The 27,525-nt window shown below is 41.7% G+C and overlaps 1 protein-coding gene and 1 pseudogene across 1 annotated transcript; both read right to left on the bottom strand.

Moving 5' to 3' along the window:
* Positions 1 to 224: 224 nt before the first annotated feature.
* Positions 225 to 2,072, bottom strand: LOC137151125 (E3 SUMO-protein ligase ZBED1-like; annotated as a pseudogene).
* A 7,674-nt stretch (positions 2,073 to 9,746) lies between these two features.
* Positions 9,747 to 22,408, bottom strand: DYNAP (dynactin associated protein). The gene is made up of 9 exons (XM_067545654.1): positions 22,325 to 22,408; positions 20,096 to 20,335; positions 18,314 to 18,520; positions 17,113 to 17,346; positions 16,445 to 16,598; positions 12,069 to 12,178; positions 11,834 to 11,947; positions 10,732 to 10,881; positions 9,747 to 10,042 (listed from the first exon to the last, which is right to left on the bottom strand). The coding sequence occupies exons 1-9, from the start codon at positions 22,406 to 22,408 to the stop codon at positions 9,908 to 9,910; spliced, it is 1,428 nt and encodes a 475-aa protein (XP_067401755.1). The 3' UTR covers positions 9,747 to 9,907.
* Positions 22,409 to 27,525: the final 5,117 nt, after the last annotated feature.

Below are 27,525 nucleotides of genomic sequence, written 5' to 3'. Positions count from 1 at the left end.
CAACACAATTCAAAGTGTTCAGTGCTCACTTCATATTTATTTTTATTACAAATATTTGCATTGTAAAAAAAATGAAAGAAATAGTATTTCAGTTCACCTCACACGAGTACTGTAGTGCAATCTCTTTATCATGAAAGTTGAACTTACAAATGTAGAATTATGCAAAAAAGAAAAACTACATTAAAAAACAAAACCATGTAAAACTTTAGCGCCTACAAGTCCACTCAGTCCTCCTTGTTGTTCTGCCAATTGCTAAGACAAACAAGTTTGTTTATATTTATGGGAGATAATGCTGCCCACTTCTTGTTTACATCACTTAAAAGTGAGAAAATGTGTTTGCATGGCATTGTTGTAGCTGACATCGCAAGATATTTACGTGCCAGATACGCTAAACATTCATATGCCCCTTCATGCTTTGATTACCATTCCAAAGGACATATTTCCATACTGATGACGGGTTCTGTTCGATAACGATCCAAAGCAGTGTGGACCAATGTGTGTTCATTTTCATCATCTGAGTCAAATGCCGCCAGCAGAAGGCTGATTTTCTTTTTTGGTGGTTCAAGTTCTGCATCGGGTTCTGTAGTTTCCACATGTGAATGTTGTTCTTTTAAGATTTCTGACAGCATGTTCCACAGCTCGTCCCTCTCAGATTTTGGAAGGCACTTCAGATTCTTAAACCTTGGGTCAAATGCTGTAGCTACCTTCAGAAATCTCATATTAGTGGTACCTTCTTTGCGTTTTGTCAAATCTGGAGTGAAAGTGTTCTTAAATCAAATAACATATTCTGGGTCATCATCCAAGATTGCCATAACATGGAATATATGGCAGAATGTAGTTAAAACTACAGAGTAGGAGACAAACAATTCTTCCCCAAGATTAGAGTTATGAGGAGAGGCCAGTCACAGACCTGCAGGGCTCAAGTGGTGTTTCTAGCTTTTTTTTAAGCTGAGGCTTGACAAAGCCCTGGTTGGGACAGTTTTTCAAGCAAGTTTGCGGACGTAAGCTGGAATCCTTATCTGTCGGCACTGATAGATAGTGCTTTTGAAGAGCTAATGTGGCTGTGATAACAGCTTTATTGCAAACCAGGAACTGAATCGTAGCCAATGTGGTGTTCCATCTGGTTGAAATATCTTGTACAAGAGGTTCTTGTTTCTGTCCATTTGCAGCTTGTTGTATTCCTAGCTCTGTCCTGTTAGCAGGTCTATGTTTGAAATGGCCTACAAGTTTTCTACATTTTGCCAGCATATTTTCAAAACCACCATCACTGAATGCAACTGTAATGGATCGCTGCAGACTGTGAGAGAGGCACATCATGTGTTCAAAAGGCAAGTGACTGGCTGCTGCTACTATATTATGTGCACCACTGTCAGTACTATTTGTTGTTACCTTTTCTTGAATAATCCATTTTTTTGCAACTTCCAAGAAATGTTCAGCACATGCTTCAGCATAATATCTCTGTTCAGTATGCGTTACTGTTACAGCAAACGATTGCAAAGTCCATGTGGCATCAATCAGGTGTGCTGTGACTCCAAAATAGCTGTGATTGCTCAAGGATGTTCAGTGATCACTAGTCAAAGGAAGAGCTAGTGCATTTTTAGCTCCAACTTTCTCATTGTCAAATAGGTCATGTATTCATGATGCAATGGTTCCTTGGGAGGGCAATGTGTGACGGATTGGAAGATGCAATTTGAATAACATCTCTTAGCCCTGTGTCATTTATAATGTTGAGTGGTCTGCAGTCCATAGCTATCCACTTTGCAATAGCTTTGGTGAAGCTGTTGTCCTTTGTTTGATGCATGAGCTTGTAGCAATCCTGAAACTCTGTAATCGTACTCTGTCACGGCTAGCTGGATTCATTTGCTGATGGTGGGTTATCTGTAGCACGAGATCTGGATAAAAGCATGCTTAGCATGTAGGCGGTACTGAAGATTTGAAGTACTTCTAAGGTACTGGAACTCAACCTTGCAATAGCTACAGATAACAGTCTTTTCAGCCAGAGAACCATCCGGAAATATTTTAAAAATAAACTTCCTATTCAAAAGACCTGAACTGTTGCTGCTTTGCTCCATTAATTTTTTCTGATATTTAATCACTCAAGAACATGAGAACACAGTAGAACTGTGCCAATGTCTGGAATAATTCAATAAATTCTTCTGTATAATCAATATATTTGTGCCCTGTTCAAAAGAGTCCTTGCCGTGGATATGGAAAGATTTTACCTCAGGATTTTAACATTCCGTAGGGAAGTGAATTGCGCAGGAGGCTTTTATTTTTCCTGTTGCATGCCTTATGTATGCTATTTTGTACATCTCCTTTACAGGAGTGTTGGCTTATTGAAGGGCTAAGATTTTTGTATCTCAGAGAGTCAGTCTTCTGGAGATGGGAGGGGTGTAGGTTGTGCCAGAAAAGGGTGAATTCTTGATGCAGCTCCTGTTGGGTGGGGTTTCTGAGTTCACCAGGCTTGCCTCCTGATCGGAAGAGAAATCTGCATTCCGTGTTGGGGAAAGACGAGGGAGGAGGGGAAGCAACCAATGACTTGTGCAGGAGAAGGGTGAGGGAGGTGTCTTGCTGCTGCTTCTAGAGGGTGGTTTCTGGTACTGGGCTCACCAGGCTCACCTCTTTTTACTGAGCGAGGTGGGTTCCTTTCAGTTGAGTGAGACCTTGTTTGCAAGGGAGGGTGGATTTTATCTCAGGGACTCAGCATACTGCAGGGGAGGAGAGGCAGGCTGGTGTAGGGATGCTGAGTTCGCCAGGCCCCTGTTCTATACGGGGTACTCCCAGAGTGAGGGCTGGCCAGGGGCAATGGGGCATGGTGCGGGGGTGGGTGGGGGATGGGTGGTCCTGGGAGCGAGTGGCTGGCTGAGAACAATGGGGCACAGAGCAGAGGGGGCGGGGGTCGGTGCTGGGAGCAAGTGGCCAGCCAGGAACAATGGGGCACAGGTAAGGTCAGTCATGGGAGCAAATGGCCAGCATGGGACAATGGGGAACGGTGGGGGGAGGGGGCGGTCAGGGTAGATAGTTCTCTGCCAGAGCCAGGCTGAGAGCCACTTCTTCCTCTGCCGTCTTTGCTTCTCTTCACGCCCTCCCGTGCTGGTTTGGATTACTGCGCCAGACTGGACACAGTGAGGTCCTTCCGCAGCTGATGCCTCCCTCCATGCCCAAAGGTCTGCGATTAACGCATTAAAAAATGAATGCATTAATTGTGTTTTCAGTTAACCACAGGCATTAGCTGCAATTAATTGATAGCCCTAAGAAGGACCTTAGTGTAACTGCGTAATCAGGCAATAGTTTACACGCATGGATCATTTCAGTTTTGACCAGTCATTATCCACAAACAATCTTTATTTATTTGATTTTAGCTCCATCATACTCATTGAAGTAATAGGCACAAAAGCAAACCTGCACTAAACCCTCATCTCACGTGGTCTCTCTGACATTTCTTCTTGGTTGGCTCACCAAAAAGTTAAAATTTAACAAGACCAAAACTGAACTCTTTATTTTTCCTCCCAAATTTCTTCTCTTTCCCCTGTTCTTTTCACTGTTGACAACACCACCATCCTTCATGCCACACAGGCCCAAAATCCAGTGCTTATCTTCAACACTTCCCTCTCCTAAATACCATCAGATCCTCACAGGGCCCAAATCCATCTGCTTCTTCCTGTACAACATCGCAAAGATCTAACCTTTTCTCACTGTCCAGACAGCAAAAACTATCTTCCAAGTCCTTCTCTCCCATTTTGATTAAGGCAACTTTCTCCTCTCCTATCCAATCACAGCTTGTACAAAATATAGCTCCTACAATATGCTAAGGTCCTCCTCCTAGGCTGTTGACATGATCAAGTGACCTATCCACTTTTTTAATCCCCCTCACTAGCTCCCTGTGCTTCACTACATCAAGCTCAACCTTCTTGCTCTTACATTGTCTCTATAACTCTACCTCCTGCCTATTATCTCGCCTAGCCTCTTATCAAATCGCTCCAACACAATCCCTTCCTCCAGCCTTGATGCTCCGTTTATCTGCATCTCCCACAACCATCGTCACATCTTCTACCAGAATGCCCCTACACATTGTAATGATCTCTCCAAACTGGCTTGCCAGGCCACCATTCTAAGTTCACCCAAATACCTCCTTAAAACCAGCTTCGGCTTCTGCCAAGACACCCACAAGAAGTGAGTTAACCAGTTTTTCTGGGTATAATGCTGTCCTTCCACACCTCTCCAGTGCATCTCAGCCTGCAAAAAGCACAATCCAAGCCCTAGTGACTAGTTCTCCTGAGGTGTTTATCAAGAAACTGATCAGTGCAATAAGAGCTGGCTGGCTGGCTGCTCCAGTTGTATTATCTATGGCTGTTTGATGAGCTTTTATGGCCAGGAAATCCAGAGCAGTCATTTTTAGCACCTCTGCAGGTAAAGCATGACTTGGGAATCTTTAGATGGCTATGTAGCTAGTTCTACTCTGCTTGCCTCTGGTTCCCCTCTGCTCCCCTTTCGGTTTTCCATTCTATTACTGGAGGGAGATTAGGGACTCCAGTGTCTTCGGATGATTCTTCTGTCTAAGGTAAAAGTATACTTTTTGTGGTCTGAGGCACGTATGTGGGTACACAGGAGGGGGTATTGCTTCTGCAACTCACAAGCAAGGAGTTTTCCATGCAGGGGATGTTTTCAGGCAAGAACTAAGATTGTGTGATGACAAGACAGGGGACTAGTTGTATCTCCAGCAGTGATTGCCCAAAGCTGATTTTTTCTTTGGAAAATCTGACCTAAAAGTTTGATCATTTTTTAAAAAACAAGGAGAATAGAAAAAAATTACTCTGTCCTTGTGTAATTTTTTTTTGAACTGCTCTGTAGCTAAAACAGCTAAGAATAAAAGTAGAAATTTGGTTTGGAAATAGCCCTCACTAAGCAAAAATGCCTTTGAGTGTTGTCATGAAATTTGATCTAGTTTCTGCTTTTCGTATGACTATTTTTTGGAGATCTCCTGGTTAAGTCAGGTGGTCTATTACAATACTTCCCATCTTTCCTATGCATTGGGATGGTTTGCTCTTGTGACCTTCATAATGTCTCTTTAAAAACTGCCAACTCTCCTGAATTCTTTTTATCCTTAGACTTGCTTCTCACGGGATCTTACCTAACAATTCTCTGAGTTTGCTAAAGTCTGCCTTCTTGAAGTCCATTGTCTTTATTCTCCTGTTTTCCCTCCTGCCATTCCTTAGAATCATAAACTCTATTATTTCATGATCACTTTCACCTAAGATGCCTTCCAATTTCAAGTTCTCAACCAATTTCTCCCTATTTGTCAGAATCAAATAGGGAGAACAGCCTCTCGCGTAGTTGCTCTCCCCACTTCCTGTAATGAAAACTTGTCTCCAACGCATTCCAAGAACTGGTTGGATAATCTGCATTTTGCTGTATTATTTTCCCAACAGACAGCTGGGTAGCTGAAGTCCCCCATCACACCAAATCCTATGCTTTAGATGATTTTGTTGTTTAAGAAAAGCCTTATCACCTCCTCTTCCTGGCTTGGTGGTCTATAGTAGACCCCCTACCATGACATCACCTGAGTTTTTTACCCCTTTTATCCTTACCCAGAGACTTTCAACAGTCTGCCTCCCACTTTTATCCCGACCTCAGCGCAAGAGTATGAATCTTTGATCTACAAGGCAACACCTCCTCCCTTTTTTCCATGCCTGTCCTTCCTGAACAATCTGTATTCTTCTGTATCAATATTCCAGTCATATGAAATATCGCATTAAGTTTTTTACTTCAGTTATGTTGTAATTGTGATTATTCACTAGTATTTCTTGTTCTTCCTGTTTATACCTCATACATACATCTAAGAAGTTCATTAGATTTCCCCTTTGTATTCCCTCTTGTCTCTCCTTTGTCCATGCTATGATTGCCCATGTCCACCCCCAGATTCCAGGCTTTCAGCTAGGTTTCCAGGTTTTGGACTGACCTGTGGACTTTTTGTCTCCTGCCCCCATTAAATATAGTTAAAAGTCTGTGTCACTAGATGAGCCAGTCTGAACCCAGAAAATACTTATCCCCTTCCTTGATTGGAGGGCCTCAGCTCAGCTCAGCAGTCCTTCCTCTTGGAACAGCATCCCACGGTCAAGGAAACTGAATCCCTCCTGGTGACACCATCCGTGAAGTCATGCATTCACCTCCATGATGTGTGTGTCTCTGCCTGGGCCCCTACCCTTGACTGGAAGAATCAATGAGAACATCACCTGCACCCCCAACTCCTTTACCCTGACTCCCAGAGCCCTGGCGCCACTTCTGATCTGCACATGGTAACACCTTGCACTGCTGTTAGTGTCCACATCAATGAGAAGCATAGGGTAACAGTCAGAGGGCTGGATGATCCTTGACAATCCCTCCCTAATGTCTCAGATAAAGGCCCCCCTGGCACCCAGCACACTTCCGGGGTTGCCATGTCAGGCTAGTTGATGGATGCCTCTGTCCCTTTTAGAAAGGAGTCGCTTTCCACCACCCTTTGGGAGAGTTGGCCATGATCCTCTCAGCCAGGTTGATCATGAAATATCAAAAAGGAGAAGTTGAAATCCCAGAGGGTGGATGGAAACCCGTAATAAACCAGGAAGCTGGTGGCTGAACCAGTGTTGAAGGCAAAGTGCTCTTAGAGGCAGCATTCAAAAAAAGGAAGTGCAAATAGTATGCAGGCCTCACTAGAATTGTAGAGTCTCCCATTGTATAAAATGCAGCGGGAAAACAGTACTGGGATCCCCGGTATTTTCCATGAAAATCTGCTTAAGCCCTCTTGCTGCATCTGGCAATGCAAGCACCAGGAGCTCAGTGAGAAATGTGAAGGAAGATTCAAATGAGCTAACTGAGCCAAAACAGAAAGTTCCCTGTAGTAGTAGCAGTCATGCTGAGGCCAGCTGTCCCAAACCCCTAGAGGTCCAACAAAGGCATACATCTCCATTGACATCATCAAGAGATGCCTGAGATGGAGGGAAATAATTGGTGGAAGCTCATTCCACTGGAGGCTTTTTCTGATGTGGCTTGGCACGCCTGCAGCACCCAGCAGGCTTCCTCCTTTTGCTGCTGCTGCCGCTTGAAATGGGGGCTTGGCTCTCCTGCAGCCCCACCTGCCCCAATGTCAACCAGCTGCCACTGCTCAAGCGTTCCTTGGGCCAGATCCTCAGCTGGTGGAAATTGGTGGCGCTCTACTGATTTCAATGGATCTTTGCACAGACTGAGGTATCTGGCTCTTTGTGTTCTGAGCAGTTGGTTGGTTTCTGACTCCATCAGGAAGAAGCAGGAGAAAGGTATAGAACAATCATATGGCTATACCTTGAATTATAAATGGCCCAATTCTGTTACGCACATGCAAACCCATGTAAATGAATGAACCACGGGTTTCACAGGTGTAATTCATAGCAGAGATTGGCCCTTATTGATTAATACTACTGAGAATCTCTGGTTTCTGGTCATTGTCCTGCCATCACCCATTGACTTCTAAAGGACTCCAGTCACTGTGATCACAGCACATAGACTTCTGTGACCGTGGCTAGTACAGCAAGTGCACAATCATGTATTTCAGCAACAAGAGCCAATGTCTTAACCAACACATTACAGACTGCTAAAAATCCATTGTGGCAACTATAGAATTATCCTTACTGACAAAGGCTATAGTATTATCTGGGTATACCTCACAATCAATTCCCTGCCAATTCAGGGGCCTCGGGCAGTCCCCTGTGGGCTGTAATACTTTGGTCTAATTTCAGTTGTTGAGTTTAGCGTAGGGGTGCTGGGTGGTGTTGGTGGTCTTTGATATACAAGAGGACAGACTATATGATCTGGTTGTCCCTTCTTGCCTTAAACTCTGTGAGTCTGAACTCTGAGTACTACAAATGGTATGCCTACAAATTAGACATTAAAGTTAATGGAACTACAAACATGCTTAAAATTAAACACATGTATAAGCGTTTTGCTGAACTGGGGCCTGGTATGTATTTGTTAGTTTATCTAAAAACTCGGATTCAAAATTACGGGTCAAAACATAAGCTAATTATTTAGTTAAAACAAAGTATATATAGATTCAAATATGCCTATAAGACACAAATGCAGCTGATGAGATAATAATCACTTCTTCCTACGAATGCATTTCACAGGCTGTTAATCCCACTTACTCCAAGTACAAGGCAATGATCACTTAATTATAATGCAGTAAATGGCAACAGTACAGTTCCATTTGTAGTCGTTAGAGAATTATCTCCAGTGTTCATAGTACCTTGGAAAAAAGAGTATTTTAAGTCAGGCTGACTCTAAGGTAAAGGGAGTAGAATAAGATATTAATCTATTCCAGTTGAGCTGTACATAAGAGCCAATTTTTCAGCAGATCTCCAGATATGCACCCCTATATCTTTTACATGCAACCCCCCGACAGTTGCATGTCCCATTAGGGTAGTTAGTAGGGCTAGGTGAAACTGGTGGAAACAAGTGAAAACTTCCACCAGTTTATTTTATTCAGTTTTCACACCCAAATTTTGCAAGATTTTGTAGCCTCTCAAAGTTTGGGGTCTTACAAAGATCAATTTGTAAAACCCACTTCAAGATGGAAATTCTGAGCTTTCAAATTGTTGTACATTAGAGTTTCCTAAAAAGTATCACAGCAGCCATCTATTATTAATTATTATTATTATTATTATTATTTGTGCTATAGTAGCAGGCTAGAGTAGTGTTTCTCAACCTTTCCAGATTACTGCACCCCTTCCAGGAGTCTGATTTGTCTTGCGTACCCCAAGTTTCACCTCACCTAAAAACTACTTGCTTACAAAATCAGACCTAAAAATACAGAAGTGTCACAGCACGCTGTTACTGGAAAATTGCTGACTTTCTCATTTTTACCATATAATTATAAAATAAATGGATTGGAATATAAATATTGTACTTGCATTTCAATGTGATACTCGAGCCTGTTTTTTCACTTGTAAGCCTTGTCTGAAGCCTGGGCCCCAGGCAGCAGGGCTGAACCGTGAAACTTAGCCCTGTGGCATGGAACCCCAGGCAATTGCCCTGCATAGCACCCCATAATGCTGGCCCTGCACTTGTGGCCCCCCCACAATCCTGGCCTGTGCCCCCCTTGGGGGCTACAACCCCTAGGTGGAGAAACACTGATCGAGATGAGTTGAGTATCCCCAGGGGGACACATACCCCTGGTTGAGAACTCCTAGGCTAGAGCATCCAACTGAGAAAAGGTGTGCTAGGCACTGTACATGGCAAGAAACAGTCACTGCCCCAAAGAGCCACAGTCTAGACAAGAGAGACAGAGAGTGGAAGAGGAAAAAAAAAGTACAAAAAGATGAAGGTCACACAGTAGGTTGCTGGCAGCACCTGGATTAAAAGCCAGGTCTCTTGAGTCCCTATCCAGTGCCCTATCTGTTGGACTACAGTTTGTGGAGGGAAGGCAGGGATGGCTTGTATGTATTAAAAGGCAATTAAGAGCTCAATCCTGAAAACACTGTTGGGGTATAGAGCTTACTAGTATAAGTGGTTCCAATCAAGAGACAAAGAAACATGTACACACTGTATATGAGGGGTGGGGAGTTTAAATACAGTGAATGTGTGTAGCAATGTAAATTCCAGTGCTTTGATGGGAGAAGTAAAGTGAGATGATGTGTATGAATTAATAAATGGAACAGAGCAAATACAGACAAAAAAAATTAATCAAAGTGGCTGGAACCTCCTTTATTTATAAAATACTTTAAACAATGCTGTGACTCAAATTAATACCAACTGAAATAACTACATAATAATATTGAAATGAGATTGCTCTGTTTTCTGAACAGCTATCCTGGATAAACAGCTATAAAGGTAATAGCAAGTACTTTTAAAAACAAGGCAGTGAAATTGAATTATGTTTGGCAATTAATATTAGCTCCTATGGTAGATTAATTGCCTGATCTTCACTAAATTTTGGGATCTTCTTAAACTCCTCCTGTTTCTTGAAGAAAAGCTGGGCTAGAATGTGATCTGCTGTGGCATGGAAGTAGTCATCCATATCAATGGTTTGCAGCTGTCACAAAAAAACGTATTTCAGAGAGAAATAATTTATTATTAGATGATCATTTTATAAGACTACTAACAACACAGAATATTAAAATAAATTTTGTAAAAAGCCATATTGTTCATGAGAGCTATAGCACATGTAATAAAAATATAAACAATAAAAAACATAGCACTTACATAGCACTTTGCATCAAAGCTTTTAAAATCTTAACTCTTTATTTCTGGACACACCTTTTTTTGGACTGGGGACAGAGAAAGTTTTGAGCTACGTGTTTAAGAATGTTTGTGTTCTTTGAAAACCAATAGTTTCCAATACCAGTAGACTATTGAATCAGAGAGATTGTGTGTGTGTGTGTGTGTTGTGCAGATCCTCCTTCTATAGTGTGCAGGGGCTGCAGAGGCCTCTGTCATGACTAATCCAACCACAGCATGATCAGCAGACAAACACTCTCTCATCTATGCACAATACCTAGTCTCTCTCCTCTTTTTCCCCTCCAGTGTGGTGCGTTAGTGGTGCCGTATTCAGGCCCTTCACACCAGAAGTGAATCTCACCTTCAGTGTATCTATTCTGGAGGGAGCGTTACTGGATGTGCAGCAAAGCATAAGATAACCAATCAGTGAATAAATCCAATTTAAGCTTTCCTCCTCTCCCCTCTTCCCCCACTTATACAGTAACTACCATTAGGAATTCTCACCTGGTTGCCTGTACTGAAGGCTAGAACCATAAGCAAATCCTCATCACATGTGCTCTTGATATAATGTTGGGTTCCAACGGGGAAAAATACAACATCGCCAACGCCAATGTCAAAGTCAGTGGTAATTTTAGATGAAACAATAATTCCCACCTAAACAAGAGATGCAGCAATTATTCCTTGCTGGAAAATGTCCACATATCCAACTGTATATGCCATGCCCACTCATCATAAGATTAATTAAAAATATGGCCCCAATTCTGCACTGAAATCAGATCTGCTAGTGCAGAACCACTGGCTTCAGAGGAGCACCACACAGGAACAGGAATCCACAGGGTGGATTATTATTATTCAACTCCCCACATAGGGAAAAGGGGTTATGAAATTTGGAAATACGTTAGTCAGCTCACATGAAATGCAGGGCCTTTAAAAAGAATCTTTAAGCCTTTTTGTTCTTCAAAGAATTGTGATCACTGCTAGTTCTGTATATGTCTGGTACTTTCACTATCCCTTACTTCCCTTCTTTTGCATCGGACCCCTTTGTTGTGTTTATCTGCTTCAGTTTAAAGAGAGTGATTTTCTAATATGATCTTATTGTATCTTCATTTGTTTGTATTCTGTCATAACAGAGCCTCAAGCATCTTGGTAAGTTATGTTAATTAATACTAATCATAAGAGTAATGATTTTCTGGGCCTTCCTAGTTGGCATAAAAACAAGACTACTCCATTTTTCTTTCTATATCATATTTATATGTGGTGACAGAGATATAGGGCCTGTTCCTCAGAAGTGCTGAGTCAACAGGATTTCTTCTTATTTTGCCTACTCTCTAAGACCATAAGAATTCCTACTTGAAGCAACTTGCTGTCTTTTCCCTGAATGCAGAACAATAATGACTACATTTTTCTCTGAGTCATGGTAGTGCAATTTCATTTGGACTTGTTAGAGTTGCATCAGCATAACTCAGAGAAAACTTAACCCTAAAAGGAAGGGGGTGGATTTTGGAGTTTTACATTACTAACAAGAATCAGATTTTTTTCTGAAAACATCCCAATCCTGCAGTCCTAACTCAGGCAAAATCCTCATTTAGTTTATGTAACAAATTACCTTTCCGCAGCCACTAATGACATAGCCCATCTCGTTAGCATTGAAATGAAAATGAGGTTGCCGTAGTCCATTGCTGTACATCCTGAGAGTTCCTAAGGTAAGAGCATTTTCGTGCTGAAAGTCAAAATAAGCACAACATTCAGACAACAGCTCTTATGGCAACATTTTAGCTGTGTGTGACAGTCCTGATGAACTCACCTGCTTTGCAAATGTTACCTTATGTTTCAATACATACCATTTGCAGTGAGTCACTGAAGATTTTCTCATTGTCATTTAGACCAGCTCCATTTTTGCGAAAGCGAGCCCACTGTATTACTCCTCCTGGAAGTTTGAATTCTGTTGAATCTGAATGAATGACAGTCAAATGAGAATGACTACAAAATATTCCCATATTATTGGTAATTTAGCCAACAGTGGGGAATGCGTAACACAGACTGTTTATACCAGCGGTTTATACTAACACGGTACCCCCCCTCTAATACATGCAAGCAGCAGTTGTACAAATAATAAGAAATCTGAAATCTGAATTTCTTTTTGAGTGTAGACTAAGATTAGTAACTAGCAATGTGTTCATTAACATTAATGGCAACACTGAATTTTTCTTTCCAGCCACCCACTTTCTACCTGTGAGCTCAAACTTTTTATCATGAAAAATAACAGTTCTGGTGGCAATGATTTCAGTTGTCCTGAATCCTGCAAGGTGCTTACCCATTAGGAGTGGAGGGCGCTCAGCATCTCCCAGGAAATGCTCCGCACCTTGCAGAATTGGGTGCAGGGTGTGAGAGCATTATGCCCTAGTGGCTGATCCACTTCATACAAATTTTTTTGAAGATGATAAGGTGATGCCTTCTATACTCCTTCCAAAGATGGACATTTCACTTTAAATGGGTCAGTCACACTGACAACATTTTCCACATGCCCGAATAAGACAGGCCTTTATTCACAAATTGATGTTAAAATGCCTTTAATATTCTAGCTTGAGCACATTAAAAGTCCCAGGAAGTTGTAATTGTTGCCTTATTTCCTTTAGGTAATTTGGATTTCTTTGTGCCCACAATGGTTTTCTCTATTCATTCTCTGGCAGTGTAAGGAAAACCACAACATTCTCCAGACAGAGTTGCCTTTGGCTCAACTTGCTCTACCTTCCCCAAGGACAGAATTCAGTTTTCCTTGGGGTACACGAGCCAACAAGTCCTCAAGTACATTTTAGTGAAGTGTTATAGTAAATTTATTGTAAATACAAGTAAATTCTATTGGCAATATACCAAAGAGAGAAAACTATAAAATAAAGATCTAGTTAAATACACACACTATCAGACCAACACAATACTACCGTGAATGTCACAGGCCGGCATTTTCTTTGAAAGAAGAGGTTATTCGCCTTGTGCAGTAAGTGGGTTCTTCAAGATGTGTCCCCCTATGGATGGGCTCCATATCAGGTGCTCATGAGCCTCTTGGGCCCTTGATAGGAGATTTTCCGGTAGCAGTGTCTGTTTGGTCCGCACATTTGCCCTTTACCATCTCATGCCACACACTGAGGCTTTATAAGGATGTGCAGGGAAACTGCCCTCAGTTCCTCCTTTACCCAAACGTCCCATGGAAAACATACCCTGCCAGAAGAATAAGGCTCCCCTAGCAAGGAGAGAGGGAGAGGAACAAAACAGTTCTCTCACTACTTATCTCTAACTAACAAACTAAAACTATCACTAACAACTAACCTATACTAACTAATCCTAAAACAACTATAGAAAATTGTACACCAGATAACTGAGGCATGCTTAAGGTGGACAGGCTAAGGTTCTGTCTCAGACTGAGGCAGTTGAGGTGGAACTAAGTGCAATTCACCCCCACATCCTTATATATAGCCTCGGTGTGGAGCATGAGGAGTTATAGGAAACATGCATGGGCCGAACGGACACTGCTAAAGGAAAATCTCTGATCAAGGGCTTGAGAGATGCACGCACACCTGAAGTGGAGCCCCCATAGGGACGCTACTTGAAGAAGAACATTGCAAAGTCAGCTGCATTTATTGCATGGTAGAAAATGTGACTGGTTTCTGAGAGAGGCTTCTCAGGGAAGCTCTGTGATTAGTTCTACACTTCAGTTATAGGCCCTCATCATCAGAGGAGCTAGGTTCTGGAACAGCATCCCAAATGGAGTTGTGGGAGCAAACAATTAGTTTTAAGAGACAGTTGAAGAAATGTATGAGTGGGACTGTGTGATGGGGTTGTTTGCTGGCAAGAATTGGCAGCCCTGATCCTTCCCGTTTCTGTCTTATGTTCCTAAGTCTCATGTTTTGTAGGTGACTGGCTGAAGCCCCATAGGTAGGAAGGGATTTCTTCCCTCCCAGTGGATTCTGGGTGGGTTTTGGGGATGAGATTTTGTGTGTGTGTTCTTTCTCTAAAAGCATCAGAGATGGCCACAACTGGAGATGGGACACTGGATGGGACTGGTCGGTGCTCTGAGATGGCACTGAGCATTCTCTCTCTCATGGCTGGTTCTTGCTCGCATGCTCAGGGTCTCATTGACTGCCATATGTGAGGTCAGGAAGGAATTTCCTCCCAGGTCAGATTAGCAGTCAACCTTGGATATTTTTTGCCTTCCTCTGCGGCATGTGGGCAGTGGTCATTTGCAAGGATTATTAGGGTATATCTCACTTAATCAATTCACTGCCATTGCAGGGGTCTTGGCCATTGGTGCATCTCAGTCCCTCCTGCTCTCTGCCTGTGACACACAATAGCTTAGTAACCTGAGGATGTAATACTTTGATCTGGTTTCAGTTGCTGGGTTTAGTTGCTGGGTACAGTTGAGGGCCTGTGAAATACAGGAGGTCAGACTACATGATCTGGTGGTCCCTGCTGGCTGTAAACCCTATGATTCTATGACCTGCCTTTACATGGCCTTTTTTCTGTGACTGCATGTGACATCTGCTCTTTAGAACACAGAAAACATGTTCAGTTTCAATATGTGAATTTATGCTAAACTATGGCCCTGTTTCTGCAACACAAGGTAGCCCCTTTGCACGGCCAGTGCAAAACAGTCCTATAGCTGGCATATCCGACTATGGGATGATCCCCCTGGTATCTTCCAGTAGCCTAAAGCCAGCATGGCCACTCCTATGGCCATGTCTGTGGAAGGTGTATACTCATGCCACTCGTATATACCCTGTGGAAGGCAGAGTGCTTGGCCAGGGAAAAGGGAGCATGTCTGGGATGTCTGTGGAACCTGGCCAATTCTCAGCTGGCATAATAGACCCTTGAAGTATTATGTAGATGATGACATGGTGTAATTTAGGCTGCTCTAAATTATGGTGGAGGACTAGACCAAAGTACAGATAGACCAGGATCAAGGGAGTGTAAAGGTCACCATTACACACACAACTCTTCTGAGTTGCATTGCCTGTAGCTGAGAATAAGGGCCTACATCTTCATCTTACTAGTATCATGGCCACCTGAACAGATCGTGTCTGGAAGTATTCACTTTCTCAAGTCTTGCATTTATGTCTATTAGCTCCTTAGCATGAATAGGTTTGGGTAATAGAGCTGGTTGTTTAATTCAAAAAAGTGATTTGCTAATATTTTTGTGACTATAAATAGAGTTCAGTTGGCTGTCATTTGAGAGGTTGTAATATTTGTTCGTGACTATGAAGAGAGCTATCAGATATATGTTTGTACAGTGCTTTATTCACTGCAAATTTACATGCAAATTATGCGGGGCATTCTAAAATCTGAGTCACAATATCCTTCCCTCTCAACAACCCTGAAATATATCTCAAAAGCTCCAGACCCTTTAGTGTGAATTTACTACCTCTCGTTTAAAAGGAACAGATGGCTGAAGTGTTAGGTATTGCTTAGGTTTCACTGCATCAGTAGGCATGTAACACTTCAGGACAGAGACAACACCACAGAACTTGGAGCTTGGGGAATGTCTGCCTGGTCTTATGCTGATACCTAGGTTGGTGCCCTGTTGCTTATTGATTCTCCTTTCACAGTGGCGTAAACCACTAAAATCAATGGAATAAAACAGTTTAATGAGAGGAGATCTAGGCCCTACATCATTACAGAGCAGCAATTACAAGATGCATAGCATTATTTATGTATAAGAAAGTGTTAGTACTTCCTGTTTAATATTGCCCCTTTTATTAAATTATAAATTGTTTCTAGACTATTATATTATTACTTCTCCCCTCTATCACATTTAATTTTTACTCCATTTTATCAACGTAAGAACATAAGAATGGCCATGATAGGTCAGATGAATGGTCCACCTAGCCCAGTATCCTGTCTTCTGACAGTGACCAATGCCAGATGATTCAAAGGGAATGAAAAGAACAGGGCAAACATCAAGTGATCCATCCTGTCATCCAGTCCCAGGATCTGGCAGTCAGTAGGCTAGAACTAAGAGTCTGGGATTGCATCCCTGACCATCCTGGCTAAAAGTCATTGCTGGACCTATCCTCCATGAACTTATCTAATTCTTTTTTGAATTCAATTATAGTTTTGGCCTTCATAACATCCCTTGATAATGAGTTCCACAGGTTGACTGTGTGTTGTGTGAAGAAATACTTTCAAAACAGATACCCCTTTATATACCAAGTTCTTAGTTCTGTACCTTTGAGGTTATAGAAGTATCGCCACACAAGCTTGTCTGGAGACTGCCCGTAGCTGGCATTCTGAACAAGCTCTACTAAGTTTGGTGGAAGGTTAATGGCCTGATCTTCTGTTTGTTTCTTGAATGTTCTAATGAATTTCACTCCACCTTGGGGCTAAAATACATACAATAAATGTTATGTTAGCAAATGCATGAAGCAAACAGGGAAAGTAGAGCTGCTTGATCAACTAATGTGCTTTAAGACATACTGAAGGTATGATCTGGTAAGGCTTGCTGTCATGCATTACCCCATATAATTCCTAGCTCTTTACATATTTTAACTTGATTTTATACTTTGCTCAAATCCTAGAGAGATTTGAAACAGAAACAAAATCACCTGGGTAGATGCTACAACTTGTTCCAGGAGTGCTTGCCCCCTTCCTGTGGAATGCACAGTTTCCACCATGAGAAAGTGCAGATTCCCATGGATTCAGAAGATGCTATGAGCCTATATGCTGGCTCCAGGGACTCTTGCTCCGCTGTGACGGGACTAATTCTAAGAATGAGAGGACACTGCTGCACTGGGAGGCATACACATCCTTCCAGATGGAAAACAGGAGATCCAAGCAAAGAGGGGCCCTCTGGATTTACTTTCAGCAAGACAGAGTTGAATATGCTACTGAACAAACCTTTAATGATCTTGCTGCTATGTCTTCTGGTGTAGAGAAAAACACGTCATCAACATCCAAGGTTTGAAGTTCTTCGTGTGTTGTAAAAAACAACAAGAACAAACAGTCGTCTTCTCCCACATTCTTTATCCAGTGCAATGTGTTTTTAGGGAAGAAAATCACTTGGCCTGCTGTAACATTGTATGTGGTTACTGTGCTACCACCAGCATCAACAATACCAATCCAGGCACTGCCCTGAAACACAGGCAGAGTGACAAAACTCAATCAAGAAAGAAACAAACAAACATTGGTTTTTCCATAGTCAGCTCAGAAACTGTATTTGCCTATATTCTAATAATTCAAACATACTCATGACCGGTGGTAGCCCACTCTGATGACAGTCCCACTGTTATTCAGCTTTTGAAAGACCAAATCAAGAACAGTGCATTCAGCAATAAATTGTGGGAAGGCCCAACTTCTTTGAGAAACACTTGATAAATGTTTTCTCTCTCTCTGTCTCTCTCTCATACACAAAATATTAAATGGTTAAAATAAAGGCTGTGAATGTTATGATTATAGTTTAAGAAGATTCAAAGTATTGGGGACAAGGACCAGTGTTTGTGAAATGTCTTGCACAATTGCTCCCCAATCCTGATTGGGGCCTTTTAGTGCTACTCTGACACAAATATTAAATACTTAGAATACTAACAATATTTTTATTATTAAGTATCTCCAAAAGTCCATTCTTCAAAATACATAACACTTTGTTTTCAAAATTATGTATGATCTCTAATTATTCCTCACAATACCCTGTGAGGTAGTACTTTAAGTAACTTTTACTATCCCCATTTTACAGATGAAGAAATAGAGGAGATGAAAGGAGTTAAGACACACACTTTCAGATCTGGGTGCCTAATATTAAGCACCTAATTCATGTGCAGGTACCCAGATAAGTTGCTGAATTTGTAAAAGTGCTGAGTATACACAATTTCCACTGATTGCAACTTTTATACTTTGGTTGGAGCTGCAAGTATGCAGTATGTCTGCAAATCAGACCATTTAAGTACTTAATTTCAGGCACCAAGATTTGAAAATGTGACACACATTAACCAGTAATAATGCCGTCATTATTATTATTTAGCATTTATATATAAGACCATAGGTTGGCATGATGCGTTACCCAAAAAATTACAATAGGTGAATTAAAATAATCAGGTTGTACCTTTAGGAGAAAGCCATGTTCATTGGCATTAAAGTGCCAATGTGGGGCCCGGAGACCTTTGCTCTTGATCCGTAAGGTTCCAAAAGTCATTTTAGACCGCTGATTGTTGATGCTTGTTCCAAATTCCATTTCTTCATCACTCTGATAATCGTTTATATTAGACCTAAATCTTGCCCATTGAATATCACCCCCAGGAAACTGAAATATCTGGGAAATCATAGACATAAATTAGTTTTTATAAGTATTGGACAAAGGCATGACCAGTGGGGAAATGAAGGGAAAACATTGAGGGAATATTTCAGAACATTATTCTTTATGAAAATAGGAAATTTATGGAAAACTTAGGGGATTCTTCAGTTCTTGGTGAAGTTTTTCTGTCTATGCATTTACTACACTTTTGATGATGCCTCATATATCTTCATAAATCAATCAAATAGGTATGATATTATCATTTCTTTACAATGATTGATAAGCAATGGTTCTAAGGATAAAACTCTTAGCAAAATTAGCTGCTAAGAATCACTTTGTAGGTACATTTAAAAAAACCAAGTGGGAGAGCTGGGATGAAATCCTGGCCCTACTGAAGTCAATGGAAGAACACCCATTAACTTCAATAAGGGCGGGATTTCACCAGAGTCAATCAGGGTGTATCTATCAAAAACTAAACTAAATATAATAATATAATGCTGACATGGCCTATCTTCATCTTGACCATTCTACTTGTATGTTGTGCTCTCTTCCCCCTTCTCTTTGTCTTTTTAGATATTGATTCAGGAAAGCACTTAAATACATACTTAAAATTAAACACATGCTTAAGCACCCTTCCTGAATAGAATGTTTTCCTCAATCAGGGTCTTAGACTGTACGCTTTTTGTGCCAGGGACTGTTCCTTTCCATATATTTATACTCCACATAGAATAAATCCACTAATTTAAAAAGTCACCTTACAGTAGGGCAGTTTATTAAAGGGACACTGTAATCTTGAAAACCACATTTGTTTGTATGTTTGCAGCTCCTGTAGTTACAGCTAGTGCCTAAGAATATCAGAACCGAAAGAAATTAGAAAAAACAACTACATTTTTTTGCTATTTTTAAGTTCCTTTAATTTGTATATTTGACAGCACTGTGTATATGAGTTTAACTGTCCACTGTCTAATCAATCATCTTCTTTGCTGGAGAAACCTTTATAACCATGAACAAGGGTTCAGAAAAATTCATATAAATACACATTTTAAGGATTTTAAAAAGAGTCAAAACAAACACTTTAATGTCCGGCTCTATGAAACCTGGAGTTTTGAAATTAGTCATTTTCTAAAAATTCAGTAAGTTTTGAAATACAAAGACTAAACTCTGAAGTAAATGTAACTGTTCGTTTTGTACATGAACTGCAATGCTGTCAGTTCAGCAAGGTGAGTGAGGCTCCTCTTACCTAAGATCAGACCATCACATTCATTTTTATTGGAACCAAAGAATGCATTTTGGCTCAGTTCTCAAGACTTGCAAGTTCAAGTTATATTCTAGCTTTCTGATCATGTTTACCGTGAATTCACATTTTGTAGTTTCACTGCTAGATTTCAAAAGCTGACTTCCTTCTTAGCTCTGTAATTTTGCTTATTTAGACATCTAATTTGTAAGTGCAAATAATTAGATGTCCAAAAGATGTAAATTGCATTTTGGATTATTTATAAATCAGTAAAACCCATAAATTTCAGGCCAAAATTTTGGCCCTAAACTTCTATATTGAATACAATAATACTGTTTTATAAGAAGAACAACAGCTACCTTAGATTTACCCAGATGATTCAGAAACTTGAATTTGGCATCTACTCTTTTTTTGTCTGACATTCTTACTGATGGTTCTGGAGAGGTTATTTCATGCTTTTGAATGTTTAGCTCTCTCATAAATCCAATATTATTAATGTAGACCAAGGAAAAAATCAGCACTCCTATGATGGTGGAGATTATGCAGGCCAAGAGACAAACTAGAAAGATGTTCATCAGCGACCAGTGGTTCTTGCTTTCCTACAAGACATTTTAAAAAGCCAAAGTTATTAGTTAGCAAACAAAACAACAGTTAATTCAATGGTTCCTGTGTAATGAAGACTGGATACTTTTCCTGAAGATATGCTTTTGTCAAACAAGTTAATGTGCTCAGTATAGGAGTAACTGGATGAAATTTTTATGGCCTCTGTTATACAGTAGGTCAGATTAGATGCTCTTATGGCCCCCACAGGTTTAAAGTTTATGAAACTATAAATACATATTAGAAGCCCTTCACATAAGGGGCTTGATCCCACAGATTTTATTCATGAGTTATACACATTCCATTTCCTTTTTCTTTATATCTAGGAGTTTTCTTTAGTGCCCAATGATGTAAGCACTCCACATGTGAGCAAGGCTTGCAGAATAGAGCCTCTCTCTCTCTCTCCCTTGGAATATCAGTAAAAGCTGCTAATTTTCATAAGAAAGTGAGATAATAAAGAAAAGCAAAAGAGCTACTGAAATTTACATTAGTTCTACAGACAAAGCTGCAACTGGACAGAGCATTATTTATACATTAAGTAGGGTTATTTTTTTAACCATTTAAATGGATGATGAGAGGAGATATGCTTTGTGTGGTTACTTTCTTCATCCTTTGGGAAAATTTATTGTCCTCAGTGTATTGTAACCTAGTTAGCTCCATAATGGTTGCTTTTCAAACTGTTTAAGCTTTCAAACCACCGTTGCTTAAACTTCTGCTGCACTTAATCGATATAAGATAACCAACACTTTTTAAAACTTGGGCCTTGTGATGGGGTAGCCAGGTAGGTCCATTAACTGCCCAGGCTGCATCTGGAGGAGGATCCAGAAAATAAGAAATTGATTAGACACCAGGCTCAGATGGACGGGAACAGGAGAGGCTTGTATAAAGCCCAGGTGCTAAGAGCAAAAAACAGCTGCAGGGGAGTAGCATGCAATCACTCCTTAGGAGAAGAGAGGTGTGTTTTGGGCTATACAGAGTAGCCTACAGTTACTCCCTGAGAGGAGAGAGTTTGGGCTGGTAAATGCAGAGAGGGAGAGTGGCAACAGAGTGGACAGTAAACAGCAGGAAGAGGCCCCGGTTCTGGAAGGAGCTGATTCTCCAGGGGGGCCAGGAGGAGACCCCTACTGGTGAGCGGATCCCCATGACAGGAATAACACATTCTTTAAATCTGTTGATTGGCAAAATCCTCTTTTACAAATAATATTCCTCTTACCAAAAACAAAACAAAGAGAGCATGAAATATCACCATATTCCATTCCACAACTGTCCTTCGTTACACACATTCAAATAATTGTTTTTAAATAGCTTGTGTTCAGATAAATATTAGTCAGTAGAAATCCAAAGAGAGCCCTCATATTTAGAGGAAAAAGTATTAGATCAGATTACATCTAAAGTCCTGATTTCCAGGGCTTTAACACACTTTACCCAATTGTATCTCCATGTCGATCCCACAATTCATAACTTGCATTAAAAAAACCCATATATACTACATCATGGTAACTAATATAGCACATTCGGTCTCACTAAAAATCCTCCATGTGTAAAGTCAGTTGTGTCACTGCGGAGTTGCTAACCCTGATATATTCATAGCCTGGAGCTACTTAAAAGGCAACTCAGAACTAACCACAAACTCCGTGTAAATGCAACAACCTAGGGTATATCTACAGTGCAATGAAACAACTCTGGCTGGTGTTGCACTTTTAACTTCAAACTAGAAACTAATTTAGTTAAATCAGTTGAATTTCTGTGTAAACTCGCCCTAAGCTTTCTGCTATCACATCTTTGCTAAGTGAAGAGACACCGTGGTGATTTGTTGAGTATTATGTTTGCCACTTAGCAAAGTGAGAATTAGGAAGATCTTATTTTATTTAAAACTTTATAGTATATTTGTATACATTATTATATTACTGTATCATGAAACAAAATGTTAAGCCCCAATGCTGATTCTTATTTGATAATGTTTTAGTAATTCCAAAAGAGAAACTTACTGGTATTTCTTGCTTCATCTGTTCTCTCTTATTTGAAGAACTTTGTATTTTATCTTCCTGCATTTCAAATCCTGGGTTATCCATTTAAAGAAATTGAAACAGATTTTTGTAAAGAATCTGACTGAAAAATGTTAATTTTAATTTGTGCTCAGTACTTTTATAGCTGCAGCACCAAGAAATGACTAGTTTTCATTTTGCGTGGAAACAGTAATGACTCTTAGAATAATTTTATATCTAAATTGGTTGCAATCCAGGAAATCTCCTTTTCTAAACTGTCACGGGAAATAACTGCTTATTTCCAAACTCAGCCTTGAAGTTAATCAACTCATTTCTGCACACAAAACCCGTGAGATGACAAAACAGAAAGACACAGGACTGTGGGGAACTGACAGTGGACAGACAGCTCAAGCACAGACAGCAGTGTCATGGTGAGCTGGGAAGCAGTGCAAAGGCAACAAATGGTCTGCTCCTTTCCCTCTGAAGAGCTGTTTCCCCCCCCCACTGTGCAAATCATCCCCATAATAATGATTGGCAAAATATTTTGTGTAAGGACGCAATCATGAAAACAAAGGAAAAATAGTGGACAACTGTATGAGAGCATGAAAAATTCTCTCAATTTTCAAACACAGAAATCTGTTGGATAACAATAAAGATACTGAATCATTACTATTAGTTACACAGGGAAAGAAAAACCTACGGAATAAGTGGCAATGACGACTTGCCATCTTTAGACCACCCCGAACCTGAGAAGACTATAACTCTGCTCTAATCGTATTAACCCTGTGGTATATGCATGAGATACCTGTGTGAGATATGTGCGTGGGGGGCCCGTAAATTAGTCCTTAATCTCAGGAGCAGTTTCCAGCCTGAGCTGTTGAAGAGCTTAGAGCAGAGTACAGTGACTGCCATTTATTGCTGGACCCATGGCAGACTTTTATGAGAGAGACTAATGCCCTAGAACCTCATCCTGTATCATCGACTACTGCGGGTAGTAGAGTAGAAACTCCAAGTGGGCCACCCTTTCCCTGATCAGGACTATAAATTGACACAGCAGTTCACATGGGGCATCCGTGAGTGAGAAGTGCAGAGTAGGTTGGCATCTATGCAGCCTCGCTACATAACATTCCGATAGCTGCAAGGAGAACTGTGGCAGCTGGCCCGGGAAAAGAACATAGAGGGTAGAATGGATGTGCCAGCCCAGAAGATAAGCAGCATGTAACAAGCTATCCTGTCAGATGGCGCTGTGCAAAATGCTCCTGGGATGCCTCCACCCAGTAGGACCCCAGATCACGTGATGCTGGAGGCAGTGAAGGGCCTAACTGGGCTAGTTCAAGAACTGACTGTCCTCCAGAGACAGAGCCATGAGAGAATGGGACAACTGGAGGCACGGGTACTGCAGCAGGGCGCAGTAGCAATGATGACACCCCAAAATTCTAGATGGGGAAGTGGTCAAGGTACACCTGATATTAGTGTCTGTGGTGCCAGAGGTTGTTTCATATGCCACCATTGTGGATGAGGCGGCCACATAGCCCGAGGCTGCCGTCAACCCCCTCAACCTCACCCTCTGGGGCCAGGGCAAGTTGAAGCTCCCTCTTCTTTAAACTGCTAAAGCCTGACACTAAGGAATAGGTGAAGGGCGTAGAGCTGGTGAGAAGTCCTGCAGTAGCATCAGCATGCACAACTTCTCAGCGTACCCCACCAGTCGCAACCTGGCATCCCAGCCTGGTGGGGCCCTTGAACAAGGAAATAGTGGAAGTGAATGGTATCCTGTGCAAGGTTCTAATTGATTCACAACCATCACAGAGGATTTCTGGAGAAACCACCCTACACTATGCAGGTTGCATCCATGCCTGTGGACATCCAAATAGAGGGAGCCATTGTCCAAGGGGTCTTCCACTGAGGAGCAATCGAATTAGATTTATCTTTTCTTGGTGGAACCTACAAGGGAGTCCCTGTCCTTGTGGTGCCTGGGGTGAAGTACCACCAGGGAGTCCCCATGCTGTTAGGGACAAATGTCATCCGTTCCAGCTGACAGGATTTAGCTAACGAGTGGGGGAACCAATTCTCAGCCTTCCTGAAAATGAAATCACCAACCTGGTATGCAGCCTATAAGCAAGTTTTCTCTGGCCAAGAGAGACCACCCTTAAGATATGCTTGCAAACAGCTTATCTTGTTAAGAGCTGGAGAAGGAAGAAGTGTACCTGTGAAATGTACCTGGAGTATACGGTGGGGGCTCAGGCTCGTCTGCCAGAGGGTCTGAGGGTGGCATAATGGATGTTGTACACAGGAAGTCTTATATTTATCTGCAGAATGTAGGACAACCAAAGCTGAGATAGAGGAACCAGCATCTAGCTACAGCTTCAGTAGTCCACAGCGTGGCTAGCATGAGCAGCAACTTAATATATTCTCCAGGACAAGAAGTGAGGGAAATGGCACAAGCCAATGTTGCTATGCCAGAACTGGACCTGAGTCAGGCAGCTTTGCAGGACTCAACTCAACTGAAGATAATGGAAGAATTGCTGAAACGGAATGCAGACATATTCTCTCAAAATGACTTTGACTTGGGCCGCACTTCCACCGTCAAGCATGAGATACCCCTGATTGATACTAATCCTGTGAGGCAACCCTATCAGAGAATACCTCTGGCACAATACCAGGAAGTCTGCAAACACTTGCAGGGGATGGCGGAAGCAGGAGCAAGCAAATGGAGTCAAAGCCCATGTGCTTCACCAATGATGGTAGCAAGAAAGAAAGTGTGTATTGACAGCTCACTGACATCTGAATGTTATGACCACTCGAGATGCATGTCCTCTGTCCCATATCAAGGAAACCCCGGGTGCCCTAGGAGGAGTCAGATATTACTCCACACTAGACCTTACCTCAGATAGAAATGGCAGACTAGGATAAACCCAAGACCGCATTAATCACTGCCATGGGGCTGTTTGAATGTAGTCAGATGAATGTCAGATGTAGTCAGATGAATGTAGTCAGATGCCTAAGGAAGAACTGAGGAGACAGCAGGAAAAAAGATGCAGTCATCTCCCGAGTAAGGACCTACCTACCCAGGCAACCGGCACTCAGTGCCTGGGAGAGGCAGGAGGAGGAAACACCAGTGCGTACATTACTGAAACAGTGGATGTGATTGCAGCTGGTAGAGGGGTTCCTTTTCAGGACAACAGTCCCGGGAGAGGGATAGATCCTGCAGGTGATGCTGTCAGGGAAACTCCAAAGAGAATCATTCGAAGCTCTGCACACTGATATGGGACACATGGGCACTGACTGCATAGTGAATCTCATCCATACTCAGTTATTGGCCAGGCATGCAATCCACCATCCAAGAGTGGTGTCCCTCTTGTGAAAGGTGCTGCCTAAGAGAGGAATCTCTGAAGGCTAAGCTTTGCTTACCTCAATCCATGCCAGTAGGCCCTGGGAGCTAGTCTGCCTCGACTTTTTCACCCTGGAACTGTCATGAGGGGGCATCGAGAATGTCCTTGTAGTCATTAACCACTTCACGCACTATGCTCAGGCATACCCTACTTGTGACCAGCGGGCATCTATTGTAGCCAAGGTGATGTGGAAACAGTTTATCTGCCACTATGGCATCCCTGAAAGGATATATACAGATTGGGGGAGAAATTTCAAAAGTAAACGCCTGGTCCAGCTTTGGAAATTGTTGGGGACTTCAAAGGGCAAACTATGCTCTATCACCCTCAAGGGATGGGACAATTGAGCGGTTCAACCGAACACTCAAGAATGTGCTGGGAACACTGCCCCAGCCCAAAAGATAAACTGGAAGGACTATGTTGAGTCCAGGACTCATGACTATCACTATACTGGCATGAGTCCACTGGGTTTTCCCCATTCTTCTTAAATGTTTGGCTGACACCCAGGACTGAAAGTAGATCTGGCCCTGGGTTTCCCCCACCGAGGAGATGAGGGGTAGAGGTGGAGGAGTACATCTCTCAGCTGCGATAAAGCCTAGAGAGAGCATATCGTCAGGCTGCATGGGCATCTGAAGCTGCCAAACTTCACTAGAAACAGTACTATGACCACAAGACATGGGAAGCTCCTCTAACTCTGGAAGATAGGGTGCAAGTAGACAGGGAGAAGAAAGGGAGACAGAAACTCAGAGACAGATGGGAGCTAATTACCTATATCGTGATCAGAAGATAAGGGGACTTGCTTGTCTATACTGTACAGATGAATTCAGGAGGGGAATGGGTGATTGTAGTGAGTGGGTGTGTCCTCCCTCCGAAACTGACAGGGAGGGACAAGCCAGTGTTCATCAAAGAAAGGTTCGAACAAATGAAGCACCACAAAAAGACATGGAGGTTTTTGTATGACCTCAATAAACTGCTGGCGGACAGGAAAACACTCTTGAACAATTGTATGAACCTTCACCAGACGCTGACACATGGGGCATGTTCGGATGTTAATGATAAAGATCTCTGTTGCATTGGACAACATCTGTCACATTTTGCCACACAGGAAGCACTTTCCACTCTAAGTTCTCCAGTTCTTTCATGATGCCAAGCTGAAAGACACGTTTCCTAATGTGTAGATAGCTTTGAGGATTCTGCTCACACTGCCCATCACAGTCGTGTGTCGTAAGTGCAGCTTTTTGAAGTTCAGGCTCATTAAAACAGATCTTCGATCGACAATGGCAGATGAGAGACTGACATCGCTTGCTATTTTATTGATCTCTCTGATGCTGTGCTTCAGTTTGTAAGGGAAAACGTGAGAAAATGACCTTTTGAACTGAAGAACTAGGGTTAACATTGTAAGGCTGTCACCTACGGTAACACTGTTTAATACTGCTCCACCCATTGTTGGTGCACAGTTCAATTTCTTGATGTTAATACATTTGTTGTTAAATTAAAAAGTTTCTATAATTTAGAGGAAACGATTTTTTTATTTGCTTATGAATGGCATGAATAAATATAGAGTTACAGATTCAAGCATGCAAATTTATCATCTTATATGACAGGGATAAGTCATTCATGCAAATCGTGCATCAAAGTTGTGAAATGGGCTACAAATAAAAAATCAAGTATTCAAAATTTTAACAAATGGGGGCAGGGGCCCTGCCGAAGACACTCCTCACCTGGGGTGCCATTTGGTCTGCCTAATAGCCAGATGGATGCATATAGAACACTTTCCCCTTTAAAGACTGTCAGTTCATTTCTGTCTTTTCTTGGAAA

Source organism: Emydura macquarii, unplaced genomic scaffold (assembly GCF_026122565.2).
Source record: "Emydura macquarii macquarii isolate MOO-44397 ecotype Brisbane River unplaced genomic scaffold, CSIRO-AGI_Emac_v2 contig_1045, whole genome shotgun sequence".
Lineage (NCBI taxonomy): Eukaryota > Metazoa > Chordata > Testudines > Chelidae > Emydura > Emydura macquarii.
This window is presented reverse-complemented; position numbering and strand designations above follow the sequence as displayed.

Coding starts and splice junctions, on each gene's coding strand:
- DYNAP (XM_067545654.1), bottom strand. CDS start 22,408: ATGGATAACCCAGGATTTGAAATGCAGGAAGATAAAATACAAAGTTCT. Junction 11,948..12,068: donor TCAGTGACTCACTGCAAATG/GTATGTATTGAA, acceptor TTTGACTTTCAG/CACGAAAATGCTCTTACCTT. Junction 10,882..11,833: donor TCATTAGTGGCTGCGGAAAG/GTAATTTGTTAC, acceptor TCTCTTGTTTAG/GTGGGAATTATTGTTTCATC.